The sequence below is a fragment of the Scyliorhinus canicula genome, chromosome 12 (assembly GCF_902713615.1).
Source record: "Scyliorhinus canicula chromosome 12, sScyCan1.1, whole genome shotgun sequence".
Taxonomy (NCBI): domain Eukaryota; kingdom Metazoa; phylum Chordata; class Chondrichthyes; order Carcharhiniformes; family Scyliorhinidae; genus Scyliorhinus; species Scyliorhinus canicula.
The window spans coordinates 124651813-124667130 of NC_052157.1; the positions used below are offsets into that span (position 1 = coordinate 124651813).

Here is a 15318-nt window from a genome sequence, read left to right on the forward strand (position 1 = left end):
GTGAGCTTTCTCATTGTCTCTCATTCTGTACAAGTTTCTCCTGAAACAAGATCGAGTCGAGTATACAAAAGATTTTTGTTCAAGTATCAGACTGATGTAAATGATCTGGTACCAACTTGGGAAATGGAGAAAGGGGTTTCAAGGTGTGTGTGCAATTAATTGCTGTCTGGAAGATGGTAACACGCACTATAGTATCCTGAGTTGGTGCAGCCCCTGCTCCCCACCCTTAACTTACAACTGGGCATGCACAGTTGCTTTTGCAGCTTTTAATTGTAATATATGTGTGGTGATCAAGAGAGTTGGCTGCCTGTTATCTTGCTCACCCTTGTAACATAGTTAAACCTTTTCCATCACTGGTGTATACTTCTGGGGCTGAGTGAGATGGCATGTAGTGTTGCTGCCACCTCCTGCACCATGGCATGTGGACACCTTTTATAAGGCTTCCTACATTGGAGATTCAACAGTTTTTCTCCTTTGGTGCATCTCAACCAGGAGGTTTGTCTCATTAAAATTGGGAACTCCTTTTCTGTAGCTCCATGATGTGCCCTTCCCCCTTTCCAGTCTGCTACTGTCAGATCGTCCAATGGAAGACATTTCTTTGAAAGTGGAATAAAATCACACACAATCCATCCTGTCTTCCTACCTGACAGTCTTCTAACTGAGCTACTTTCTTATTTGATCGCTTCTTCCACAACCAGCTTTTCACTTTTAACCAGTTCTGACATTTCAACGGTTCAACTCTTATTTCCAAGTCTCTCTGGTGCATTACTCGTGATGTACATGGGATCTGTGCTACTGAACCACTCGGGGATATTCAAATGAGCTGCCCCAGCCAGCACTGCAGGGAATCAGTAGGTACAAGGCCTAACTCAGCAGGCCAAGACCAGTTGTAATTGGACATGAGTGGACAAGGAGCAACCAGAAGATCCTGAGGTTGGTGGCCACTTCTGCAGCTGTTCTGTTGCTGACACTGCTTCCTGGTGCAGGACCTGAAAGATAGTAGACCTACCATGGGGATATACCCAGAATGTACCGATGATCTGATCCATCAACTTTGGGTGTTCTATGGCCTCGAGAGATGCATGGGTGCACTCGCCTTTCAGACACCCAGACAAACCCTGGACAATAGAGGGAATATTGGTGCTGCGAAGGTCACATAACATTTAGCATGGATTCACCTACATGGAAAACAGTATGAGGAGAAACTTGAGTTAGTGGTCCACTCGATTTAAATGGCTTCCTTCTCCGATGAACTTCAATAATTCTATGGTTCTAAAATCAGAAGCTTGTTTTCTGGGGATTTTAAATGCTGGGCCAATGTATCCTTTTCTTCGATGACCCTGTATATTGGAATACGAAAATGCTTTGCTACTGCAAAGGGATGAATGAACACCTGTTCTAGTGTTCCTCTTCAGGTGTTTTCCGGAAGTCTTTGAGAATGGTTCAGGATGACTTGTTCAATTTTTGTTTTGTGTTTTTTCTCCCCCCCCCCCCCCCCCCCCCCCTTTTGTGAATGTGTCTTAAGATCTATATAACGTCTGTACAGAGACTTGGGTGGAAAATTGTAGGCACATGCTCTACTTCTGCTTTTCTGTGAACTAGTGCTCTGTTGCTGTACCTATCAATTAATTTAAAATATACATATATTTGTCCCATTCTTTGATTTTAAATGTCTTTATTTTAGGTCCAAGGAAGCAGAACAGCTAAAACAGGATCTAAGTGAAGCCAGAGAGGCAGAGAGAAGAGCCAAACACAGACTGCTGGAGATTACAAAACCCAGTTATCCAGTATGTGCCAAAACATTAATGTAAACTGTATAAAAATTATAGTGAGGTCAACTAGCTGTGTCCAGAAATTGTTTATCACAGGAGAAACTCAGTATTGTGCATCTTTTAAACATACTTTCATAATCCCTCATTACACTAGATGCAAGAGAATTGAAACATACTCTCTGGGGAGCATACTTTTTCTTATTAATAAAAAATAAATAAAATTAATTTATGGTACCCAATTATTTTTTCCAATTAAAGGGCAGTTTAGCATGGCCAATCCACCTACCCTGCACATCTTTGGGTTGTGGGGTTGAGACCCATGCAGACACGGGGAGAATATGCAAACTCCACACGGACAATGACCCTGGGGGTGAGATTGAACACGGGTCGTCGGCGCCGTGAGGCAGCAGTGCTAACCACCGCGCCGGCCCGGGGAGGATACTAATTAAACAAGCATACTTGGATGGAATTTTCCCCCAAATGGCAAAGTGTCTGATGCGCAAGTTGTCTGATTTGACCGCCCCAGGGGACATCTGAACACTTGAGGGCACTGCATTTAAATGATTCCACAGCACTTGCTATCATTCAAACCAGGAGAATGGCAACAAGGAAACCTGCTCCTTGATTCACAGAGGGGGCTCTCACCTGTCTGCTGGATGCCCCACGAGTACAGTCGTATGCCCCTAACAGCTGCTCTCCTCTTTTCTCTCAGCCCCGAAGCAACCCCCCCCATCTCTGGAGCTGGCCAGTGGGCTGTGTATCCTTGGACTCCCTGGTGCTCAGTGGAGACAATGGTGTTCACCTCCTTCCTCCCTCTCAGCGATCATGGCGCCTGTTCCTGTTTATAAAAAGCAGTAAATCGCACCCAGTAGTTTTATTTTTATTCCTGGACGTATTATTTTCTCCTCCCATTGAAATTGGTAACGGGGCAGCACGGTGGCCTAGTGGTTAGCACAACCGCCTCACGGCGCTGAGGTCCCAGGTTCGATCCCGGCTCTGGGTCACTGTCTGTGTGGAGTTTGCACATTCTCCCCGTGTCTGTGTGGGTTTCGCCCCCATAACCCAAAAATGTGCAGAGTAGGTGGATTGGCCACGCTAAATTGCCCCTTAATTGGAAAACATAATTGGGTAATCTAAAAAAAATTTAGAAAAAAAAAAAAGAAATTGGTAACATTTTGACTACACTTCTGATTTTACTGTGAACGATTTCTTGCACTTTCAATCTTGTGTGGCTTTCCATGGAGAAAAAAATTGCTAGTGAATTAAAAAAAAAATTGAACTATATTTCCTTCATTAGATTTTTGGACCACAATTCACAGGGATATTTACTTTTGGCTGCGAGATTCCTTGTGGTTAATACACATGAACAACTTCAACAAAAAACTTTCATGTTTTAATACTTTTGCTTTGATATGATCATTTTATTGAAACTTTAAAAGTATTTTTGCACTAATTAATGTGACATTGTTTAAAGTTTATCTGTAAAGCTAAAATGCTGACTAACCTTCAAAAGTTATTACTTGTTGTGCCATGCTCCGTGATATCCTGAAATCATGAATGCATACTACAGTATATAGAGGCAAAAAGCCCCTTCTGCTAGCTCAGTATTTCAATCTGTTTTACTTAGATTATCGCTTCATATTCTGCTCATCCGGCTGCCGATGTTGGTGATCTGAACCTCGAATCTGGGTCTTTTAAATTTGACTTCAAAGACACGGATATGAAGCGTCTCTCCATGGAGATAGAACGGGAACGGTATGTTGATGGTACTTCTCCCATGCTTGCCCTTGAAAATAGTGTAGCTACCAGACAGAGTGCAGGTGTATTGCATCTCAGCTATAACTAATGGTTATACAACCAAGTTAATGGTATTTACTTTCAGACATTAACACAACCTCTCTTCCCCTTCACCCACCCACTCCAAAACACTTCCAAGAGCTGCTTGATCCATGACCTTGTGCCAACACAGGTTCACAAGCACGCTATCATAATAATCAAGACATAGGTTGATTATTTAAGCTGTATTTTTTATATATTGTTTCATCTTTAAACACAGAAACAATGTTTCCATTTGTAGAGAAATCCAGCATTCAGGATCATTAATCAAAGATAATCACTAATAAACCAATGAAGAAATTCAGGATTAGAAATATGGAACTATATTGTAAGGAGAAGCTAGATAATTATATGATGGATAAAGGGACAGAGCGTGTGTTTATAGGATACAATGAAGTAGACTGGGAGCATAAACATCAGCACCTGTTGGAATTAATGGCCTATTTCTGTGTTGTAACTTGAATATGATAATATAATTTATGGTTGCCATGTAAAAGGCAAATAGCAATGGAGTTTAGTGCCCAAAACCTTTTTTTAATTATCATGCTACTGTCTGGTACAAATGGTTTGAAAGTTGTTCAGTCACTGTGAATCAATGGCTCTTGATTTAAAGTATCATGCATTACCAAACATAACACCACTATTGTTCTAAAACAGCATGAGGGAGGAGGGGGAAAGTGTGCTGGAGAGAGAAAATGTATGTCAGTGTATGTCCACACCACAGAGACCAAAGCAGATATTATGATGTTCAACAACTTGCTCCTAGCATCAGTGTGTCAGACTTGTGAATGCCACATTTACTGTGAATGATGCCAGAGGAGATTCAGAAATAATATTAAAGCATTGCATCTAGAAAACTATTTTGTATCTCAGTTCCTGTAACGCTTCATTCTCAAACTGGTCATTGTTAACTTGTGCAATTAAGGCAAATTTATATGAACTTTCTTTTGCTAATTGGTTAATGTTTCCAACCTCGGGCACCCTGTGTGTTGATTCCTGACATGCAAGTTTATTAATTTGGATTTGCTCGTATATTAATTTGTTAGAAAGGATTTGTGAAAGAAAGAAATTAAACTGTGTGGTGGGGTGGGCTCCAGGACCACATGACCGGCTCAGGGCCAGTCGAGTGCGAATATGTGAACCTTGGCCAATAGGGAGTTTATACATGGCCCTGCTAGAAGGACCCTGAACAGTGTGGGACCCTGGAGCCAAAGTGTAAAAACCTGTTTTATTGTGTTCTGTGCCTATTACTTGACTGCTTTGGCGTTTCATCAAAAACACCCTTTGTTAACTACTGGAAGCCCCCAGTGTATTTCGGGAGCCACCACATTGGCAACGAGGTAAAATTTTTCAATCACAGCTGACGGACATCATGAATTGAAGGAGGAGGGCAGCCGGTGGCCTAGTGGTTAGCACAGCTGCCTCACGGGGCCGAGGTCCCAGGTTCGATTCCGGCTTCTGGGTCACTCTCCGTGTGGAGTTTGCACATTCTCCCCGTGTTTGCGTGGGTTTCGCCCCCACAACCCAAAGATGTGCAGAGTAGGTGGATTGGCCACACTAAATTGCCCCTTAATTGGAAAAAATAATTGGGTAATCTAAATTTATATTTAAAAAAAATTTTTTTTAATGAATTGAAGGAGGAAGGAAGGAACAGTTAAGAAAATAGTGAAGCTCCAACAAGTCCGGAATAATTTAAACCGTGAGTGAAAGCCTATCATTCGTAAACTAGACCCATTTAACCAAAGTGCTGAGGATTGGAGTCAGTACATCAAACAGCTCAGCTTTTTTTTTAACCATGAATGAGATCACAGGCAAGGACAAGCAAATGATGATACTTCTGATAGTTTGCGGGCCCCAAACGTATAATTTGATGAGGAATTTCATGTCCCCGGAGGCACCCGACTCGAAGACTCTTGACCAATGAAATTGGTCAAAGAACATAACCAGCCATGGCCCTCGATTATTGTCCAATGTTACAGGTTTACCCCTGTAGTGAAGGACCATGAAGCGTCTGACTTGGCTTTCATAGCCAGGTTTTGCCAGCTCGCTGAGCACAGAGTTCAGGACCACTCTTAGTGACATGTTGCGTAACCGACTGGTTTGTGGGATCCCTAGCCTTAATATTCAGAAGAAACACCTGGCTGAAACCACTATAACGTTGGAAAAAGCATTCGAGATAGCTCAGGTGATGGAGTGCCCCGCAAAAGGTGCCACTGAGCTCCAAAGTGTGGCTGAAGGCGAGGTTAAGCAAGTATAAGTCGTTTGACCGCAAGGTGCACAGTGGAGAATCAAGCATGTTCCTCGGGACCAGACCAGAGCCATAAGAACGTGAAAAAGACGGGTATTCAACCCAAGTCAGAGGCAAACTGCTATCGTTGCAGGGGAAACCATCCCCAGTACATCTGTCATTTTCGGGGGTTCGTATGTTTCTGATGCAACCGAAGGGGGGGGGGGGGGGGGGGGGGGGGGGGGGGGGGGGGACACATTCGAGCATATTGCTGCACGAGGCAAAGCAAAAAAAAAACCCAGCAGCAGTACACAGAGGCACTGAACGTGAAGAAAAGCTCTGGAGAAGAACATGCAATGTATCAGTTGAATGCATTCCAGTTGAATGAGATGGCCCTGTTTGAAATTGTCTTCTGAATAAACACCTTTTTACAAAAAAATAATTTTAAATGAAATTTTTACAAAATATAAACATCTTAACTCTATTAACAAACAACCGCGGTAACACCCCAAGAACAATACCCCCCCAACTTCAAGAGCAACTTCAAACAAAAGGAAAAAGACAAAAAAACAAAAGAGCACCCAAACAACAAAAGGGGAAGAGATAGCACCCGCCACATCCCACAGACCCATGTACGCAGTTCTCCCTCCCCCCAATCCAAACCCCCCCCCGGGTTGCTGCTGCTGTCGGCCTATTTCCCTACCATTCCGCCAGGAAGTCCAGGAAAGGTTGCCACCGCCTGAAAAACCCTTGTACTGATCTTCTCAGGGCAAATTTCACCCTCTCCAATTTAATGAACCCCGCCATATCATTGATCCAGGCCTCCACGCTTGGGGGCCTCGCATCCTTCCATTCGAGCAAGATCCTCCGCCTGGCTACTAGGGACGCAAAGGCCAGAACACCGGCCTCTATCGCTCCTGCACTCCCGGCTCCACTGCAACCCCAAAAATTGCGAGTCCCCAGCCAGGCTCAACCCTGGATCCCACCACCCTCGACACCGTCCTTGCTACCCCCTTACAAAACTCCCCCAATGCTGGGCACGCCCAAAACGGCATGGTTCCTGGGTAAACACCTTAAAATGGAAGTCGACACCGGGGTTTCAGTGACTGTAGTTGGGCAGCAGACAGTCCTTTCTGCACAAAGACAGTATCTATGTGCAGAAACCCAGTCTTTAAGCTTGAAGAGTACGACAGCTAAGTTTTCCACTTACACCAGGGAAACTTTGAAGATCCTTGAAACCACCAAACCACCAGTGGCATACAAAGGGCAGGAGGCCTCACAGTGGTTAGAACTGCTGCCTCATGGTGTCGAGGACGCGAGTTTGATCCCGGCCTTGGGTCACTGTCCATGTGGAGTTTGCACATTCTCCCGTGTCTGCATGGGTCTCACCCCAACAACCCAAAAAGATGTGCAGAGTAGGTGGATTGGCCACTCTAAATTGCCCCTTAATTGGAAAAAAAAGAATTGTGTACTCTAAAATTTTTTTTAAAAAGGGCAAGAGGCCAACCTGTTAATCTGCCTTTGTTTGTAGTGGAACGGCATAGACCCAGTCTGATGGGAAGAAATTGGTTACAGAAGATTAAGCTCAATTGGCTGGAAATCTTCAAAATATCCAACGGTGTCCTCCAAGATAGCCTAAGGAGGTATGAAAATGGTTTTTGCAATGGACTATGCCTGATTAAAGGTGTCAAAATCTATGTCAATCCAGATTCAACACCCAAGTTCTTCAGAGCTAGACCAGTGCCATACGCACTGCATCAGAGCTGAAGAGATTGGAAGAGCTGGGAATAATCAAGCCAGTTCAGTTTTCAGAGTGGGCAACGCCGATAGTCACAGTCCTCATTTGAAAATAATTTGTGGGACTATAAACTAACCATAAAGCAGGCTGCCCAGGTTGATTGGTATCTGATCCCCTGATTCGAGGACCTAGGGGTGGGCCTTACCTGTTCAAAACTGAACCTTTGCCACGACTACCTGCAACTAGAATTGGATGAAGTGCCAGAGGTTTTCCACAATAAATACCCACAAAGGCCTCTTTCAATATACATGGGCTTCCTGAGTCCATTGTTTCAGAAACATTGCTTCAGCCTGCTCTATTTTCCAGTGTACAATGGGGAATATCCAGGGAATTTCAGAAGCAGAACAGAGCCATGCCCAGATCAAGAAGGAAGGCTCAGCAGTTACATACGGTGTGAAGAAATTCCATCAATATGTGAATGGTCAGCGGTTTGACATAGTGACCGACCACAAGCCATTGCTGGCCTTTTTAAGGGAAGATCAGCCCATACTGCCCATAGCCTTGATGAGGGTGCAACATTGGGCCTTGCTGCAGGCGACCTAACAAATATGCTTTCCTGGCACGCAAATTGCTAACAGTGATGCATTAAGTCGCCCCTGCCAAAGAGCATTCCGCTACCACCGGTATTCCAGGAGATCATACTGACCTTGAATTTCTAGATACTCTGCCAGTGTCTGCCAAACATATCCAAACTGAATCCAGAGAGACCTTGTAATACGGGGGAGGGATGTGGTAGCGTGGTCCCTTTAAGGGGCCTGGCCCCCGAACCACGTGACCAGCTCGGGGCCAACACTGCTAAGAAGGAGTGCCTGGTTCTGGGCAAAGGACCCTTGGCTTATGGGGGTGAGACCCATGAAAAGACAGGGAGAATGTGCAAACTCCACGGGAAAGTGACCCGGGGCTGGGATCGAACCCGGGTCTCCAGCACCGTGAGGTAGCAGTGGTAACTACGGCGCCACTGAGCTGTCCCTGGGCTTCTCAACTTGACTTCCTTCTTAGAATGAGCTTTTTCTCCCGTCCTGATTAATTCACCGTGCTTTTTTGTTCCTCCCGTCTGCTTCTACCGCCCCATTACGCCATCACATTTATTGGCTTTCTGTTACTGATGAGGCCTGCTTACCAAGATCCTGCTTCCCTATTCAACTGCTCCTGCTTTCCCTGCCCACCCACAGGCTGACAAGATGTGTCTTACCCTCCAGCATCACCCCTGAGTTGATTCCTGCACTTCATAATCAGCCTGTGGTCGCCTTAGGGAGTTCCCAGACTGGAACCAGTTTTAAATTGCTTCAAACATTTTCAGTAGTTTTATGCTATCTGTTGACAATACAGTTAACAAACAGAGTAAAATGTAAGCATTTTGAATGGTTGAAAACTAATTTTTGGATGGAGTGAGGGAGCTCCTATTTAAGTTTAGGGGCAAGACCGACAAAATTCACAACATTCAGCTGGGTCATGCGTGCGCCACTTTAAATATTCCTAGAACCAGACAAATTGATTGATTTATTCCACCTTTCAAACTTTGAGGAATGTAGTATGTTTCAGGTTGTTCCCAAGCGTATAATAACTTTGGTAAGTGTTGGGCTTGGTGGAATTGGAAGTGAACAGAATGCAACTTGGCAGCATTGTGATAGGGATGCTGAGACTTTTCTGTATATTTAAAAATGATTGATTTATTGAAGTGATTTTAAGTTGGTAATTTGAGTTTAGCTATAAACTACTTTTAGCTTTGCTTTTAATGTTTACAATATTATTTGTGGGCATTGATGGAACTAGTGACGTGCAAGTTGGTACAAGGCATCAGATTTTCTTCAATCACACTGGACAGTTTTACAGAGACAAAGTGACATTTACAATGTTCTTGGTTTTCATTGTTTGTGGATTCCTTAGTGTGGAGTACATGGAGAAAAGCAAACACCTGCAAGAACAGCTGAAGGAACTAAAGACTGAAATTGAAGCTCTGAAACTGGAGGAACGGCATGCTAACATGGGCATCCCGACTAATGAGTCTATGGAATTTGATGAAAATGCTTACACACCTCTCAGTAATGTGAGTTTTCTTACATGAATGTGAATATTTATGGCTTATAAACATGCATATAGCTCAATAATGAGATTGCGGAGAGAAGGGGCATGTATCATCTAGCTATTGGAGTCGATTAAATACAGCCTTTCGGTGTTAGGGATTGGAAATAGTCAGGAACTTGCTGTTAAAGGGGAAATGAAACAGCTAGAGTAAACTGAGAGGGGAAACTACAACCATTAGTGGATTATTTGGTCATTGTCACTTATTTTGCTCTTGAGTGCCCAGGGTTCAGAGTTAAGCCATTACTCTTTTGAGGGGAGGGGGGAGTTGGTGATTGTTGTTCACTTGAATTTATGTTGTATTGTTAGGCCCAAACCCAGTGCACCCAGTTGATAATATAATGTTATGCTTGCAGTATCACCTTCAGGTACATTACTGTTATACTCATTGAACAGATATTATGTGCTGACTTAGACCATCAGCAATGTCACTGAATATATACGGTAAGACGTCCCAAGCCTTATGTACAGTATGTACTTGTATGCACCTGTAAATTTTTGTATCCTTTAACTAGCTCTTAGCCAGACTTTGTGGGGTATGTTCATTATCCTAAATTTATTTACTCTAGTTACTAACTCATCGATCAGGTGAAAAGTGATTTTTAGTGATTTATCTTATTAAATCCCTAAAGTATTTCCAACATGGATTGACTTTCTATGTTCTGATGAAAAGAGCTGCAGTTTTTCCAGTCTCCTCATTGCCATATTCTTTTAGTTAAGTGTCTCCTGCACCCTTTCATGGCTGCTATACTCAGAGCAATCACCTCATGATTTTTGGCTTTGAACATAATTTTTTGTTGGAACTGACATTTTAGGAACCCCTGCCAAACTAAACCTCCGGGCCAAGCTGAAACTAATGGCTTTGCCCCACAAGCCATGCTTAAAATAAAACAGGTATACTCTTGTGCTTCTCTAATAGTGGTATGTGATCAAAATGTATAATCATGACGTGGAGATGCCGGTGTTGGACTGGGGTGGGCACAGCAAGACATCTTACAACACCAGGTTAAAGTCCAACAGATTTGTTTGAAGTCACTAGCTTTGGGAGTGCAGCTCCTTCATCAGGTGAGTGAAGAGGTGGGTTCCACTGTTATGGGCCAGGGTTTAGAGAACTCCAAAGTATATCATGGAGATCACCTGACCCTTTTACTTTTACTTGATTGTGGTTTGGGGAGCACAGGGCCCACTCTACAGGTGTGGTGCAGCAGAAATCTAAAAGTATTTTTTAAAGCAAAACAATGTTTATTCTATGAACTCAGTTAACCTTTTTAAACCATACAGTGAACATATTAGCAACCATCAATTCAAATACAACTCCCAAAGAATACAGCACTCTAAGTAATCCTTAAACGTTCCTTTTAACATCCATAAGACAAAAACCCTTTTTACAGAAGCACATCAGGTTTAAATTCTCTACTGAGAGCAGTTATCACTCTGAATTCACCAGATGATCTAGAGATAGTTATTAGATGGCTGAGAGATCAAAATTACACCCTCTTTGGCTGGCTGCAGCTCCAACACTACAACAAAACTAAAAACATAGACATACCCAAGCTTTTCCTCAAAGCGAAACTAAAAAGCAGAGCCAGAGCTCAGTTCCACCCACACTCTGACATCACTGCAGCCACTTGAGCAGAGAAACATTTTTTAAAGTGACATTCACTACAGATGTTTTTATAAACACCCATTTCTTAAAGGTACTCTCACATGACACCACAAACTCGCATATAGACAAAGTCAGTGAAGCAGGATGATTCTTTGAATGCGAGTCTTTGCAGGTAATTACGTCTTTACAGGTCCAGATGATGCGACTGGAGAAAGTGATAATCGGCTCAAGCCAGGACAGTTGGTAGAAATTTCCAAGCCCAGGCCAAATGGTGGGGAGTGAATGTAATGAGACATGAATCCAAGATCCCAGTTGAGGCCGTATTCATGCGTGCGGAACTTGGCTGCCAGTTTCTGCTTGGCGATTCTGCGGTGTAGCGCGTCTTGAAGGCCGCCTTGGAGAATTCTTACCCAAAGATCAGAGGCTGAATGCCCTCAACTGCTGAAGTGTTCCCCGACTGGAAGGGAATATTCTTGCCAGGTGATTGTCGCGCAATGTCCGTTCATCCATTGTCGCAGCGCCTGCATGGACTCGCCAATGTACCACGCCTTGGGACATCCCGGGTACATGAGTGCGGCCTCAACTGGGACCTAGGATTCATGTCTCATTACATTCGCGCCCCCCACCACCTGGGCTTGCAAAATCCTACCACTTGTCCTGGCCTGAGACAATTCACTCCTCTTTAACCTGTGATTATCTTTCTCTCTAGTTGCACCGTCTGAACATGTAAAGACTTAATTACCTGCAAAGACTTTCATTCAAAGTATCATTTTGCATCATTGACTTTGTCTGTATATGAGTTTGTGGAACCCATCTCTTCACTCACCTGATGAAGAGCTGCGCTCTGAAAGTTAGTGACTCCAAACAAACCAATTGGACTTTAACCTGGTGTAAAAATGTGTAGTGATTGTATAAAAAAGTTGTGTATAAGTGTACAATTCAAAATTATTTTTTTAAATACAAGTGCAGAGCATTTTTATAATGAACGCACAGGTTAGCACTGTTGCTTCACAACGCCAGGGATCCGGGTTTGATTCCCGGCTTGGTTTGCTGTTTGTGCGGAGTCTGCACGTTCCCATGTCTGCGTGGGTTTCCTGCGGGTGCTCCGGTTTCCTCCCACAAGTCCTGAAAGATGTGCTTGTTAGATGAATTGGAGATTCTGAATTCTCCCTCAGTATACCCGAACAGGCACCGGAATGTGGCGACTGGGGGATTTTTCTTTCTTTTTCTTTCTTTCTATACTGTACTGAAGACCCTCTCGAATGTAAGCGTACGAAGAAAGAACATCAAAGCTGTGTATTGCTTTAAAGTTGGCAATGCTTATAATTAGTGCAGTTCTCCCTTGCCTAATGCAGATTTTGCAAAATAAGTTTTCAGTTTTATTCATTTTCAGGATCTTTTACTGCTGCTGTTTGTAACTATTCCTGCAAGGAGGTCTATCATGGTATGTTGCACTCGTCTGTCTTGCTGCAGCCTCACACATCCACTGTAGCGCAGCTGTAACTATTCTATCATCTATCACCCAACTATCCCTAGGCTTACTCCTCTTTCTGCTGTGCTCCACTTGTTCCTCTAAAAGAGATCTGTGTAGCTTTTTAGTCCTGATCAAATGGCCAAAATACTGACGTTTTCTTTTCTGCGGGACGCTTTTTGTGAGTTCTTTTTGCTCTTGCAATTTCATGCACTTCTTCATTTGCCTTTTGGTCTGTATATGGAGTTTTTAAGCATGTGTCTGAGCACCCACATTTCAAAGGCCTGTTTTCTTCCATAGATCTTTACTTATTGTCCAGGTTTCTGAGGCATGCAGGAAAGTGGATAGGATCTAACATCTATGGGTTTTTCCTTGTCCCAAGTTTGAGTTTTCTTGTTATCTCATCTTCCTGTGTTATACCGTCCACTTCAATCTGACTCATTCACTTGGAAACGGATAAATAAGGGGAACAGAGGTGAAAAGCCTCCTGAGTCCGTTCTCATGCAATTTTTAATGGCAATTATTTAAAACAATTGTCAGGCACATTAAAGCAGATTGAAGCAGGTAAACAATTCATTTGCCTTGGTTGGGGAAGGTGTGTAATGAAATCGAAATGTAAAGCGTGGACGGAATATAGAAAACTGCTGATTTTAACTAGGCTTTTTGCTAATGGAGGAACTTCCCAGCTTATTCATAGAAAATTTTTTGCTGAATCGGTGATTACAAAATATTAGTTGTTAAATATAGCTGGCATCTCGTATTACTGCACCCCTGTAAGGCAAGTATCATAAATTGCGGAGTATTAAATGAGGTTATCACTGCTGCCTCACAGCGCCGAGGACCCAGCTTTGATCACTGCCCCGGGTCACTGTTCAAGTAGAGTTTGCACATTCTCCCCGTATCTGCGTGGGTCTCACCCCACAACCCAAAGATGTTTAGGGTAGGTGAATTGGCCACGGTAAATTGCCTCTTAATTGGAAAAATTAAAATATATAAATTGCTACATATAAGCCCAATTTTGAAGCCTTGAAAACGCCTTCCAAATACCGAGGTCAACTAATACCCCTCCCTAGGAAAAATGTGAACCTCTGGTGTTGGTGTAGATGGTCATCATTTTGAAACGTGGGATGAATAACTAACACAAATCATTCAAATTAAATCGATCTGACACTTTTTATTGAATAAACCAATTCTGCAAGGACGGAAAGCGTTTTAAAAACCATAAAATGAATCGCCTTCGTTCTACAAAGAGTTCATCAAATTCATTCTGAACCACTTTGACTAAGGAATCATCATAAGAATCCGACTCTGGATTAGATTTGGGCAATTCAATTTCAGAATAACCCCATCATAACAAATAACTTGCCCTCCATAATTGAATTTGATATTCTGTATTTTTTTGAACGGTCTGGTTGTTTGTGCATTGATACCATCTCACAATTTGATGATACAGCCACACAAAACATCAAGCACATACATTCACACTCCCTTGTGAAAGTTTTTTTCTCCATCAACCATCATCTATTCCATTTGGTGTGAACATGATCCTTGAATGGCTTGTTGAGGCACACAACCAAAGCATGGACTACGGACGTTGGACCCATCTGGTAAAACTGCAATTTCTTCACAGGTACCTCTTGATCTCATCAGTTATATGGATCTGGGACATGACCCACGCTAATATGTGGCATTCTTTGAGTCAGTCACTGGGATGCCTCACTCCACAACATCACTCCATCTTTGTGCAACCAACTGTTGTCAGGAACGGCACAAAAATCCTTACAAGGAACTTGATTTTTGGCACGGTTTTACATTTGAAAATGACCACAGGCGTTACTTTTATTCTGTTGGCCATGTAGGCTAGTCCCACCATGAATCTTGTCTTCTCATGTCTTGTGGCCTTCACTGGAACTGTTTTCAAAACTTTCTATGCTCCAGTTTATTTTCTGGGCATATCAAAATTCATGGGTGTTTTACCTTTGTTGCCAATGAGACAAATGTTTTTACCACATTTTGATGAAGAATCACGAGAAACTGGTCATTTTGGCATCATGACTCCCGATTCACAGCAATGTGGTTGACTCTTAAATTCCCCCTCAAGGGCAATTAGGGATGGGTGATAAACGCAGGCCCAGCAAGTGAAGCCTACATCCCATGAAAGAATGAACAGAAGAGATCTATTGGTAGTCTCTGAGCAATCTTTGTCTTCTGCTGCAATGCTCAACATTTTTGTTCCATAAATTAGTTACATCAACTAGCTATTGCTCCAAAATCTTTATGGACTCGGGGTCTGATTTGGCCCACTTAAGTGTGTATATATATATATATATATATATATATATATATGTGCATTGCATTTCTGAAGACAATATAGCCATTCTATATATGCTATAGAACAACATACGCTACTCGGGATCAGGCCAGTGGCTGGCCCCTGTTCTGACGACTATTTGGTCTTGGGCATCATCTTCAAGGCGGATTCCTCCTCCTTCCATTCTTTTGCCAGCTTTTCACTCACTGAATATC

General features: G+C 42.9%; 1 protein-coding gene across 1 annotated transcript in view; it reads left to right on the plus strand.

Annotated features, from left to right (window-relative positions):
• The window catches only part of nf2b (neurofibromin 2b (merlin)), a 78524-nt gene that overhangs the window by 46601 nt on the left and 16605 nt on the right, over positions 1-15318 (plus strand). Inside the window, exons 14-16 of the mRNA XM_038814046.1 lie at positions 1685-1787; positions 3400-3527; positions 9521-9680. Coding sequence (XP_038669974.1) covers positions 1685-1787; positions 3400-3527; positions 9521-9680 — 391 coding nt within the window. The remainder of the gene's footprint in view (positions 1-1684; positions 1788-3399; positions 3528-9520; positions 9681-15318) is intronic.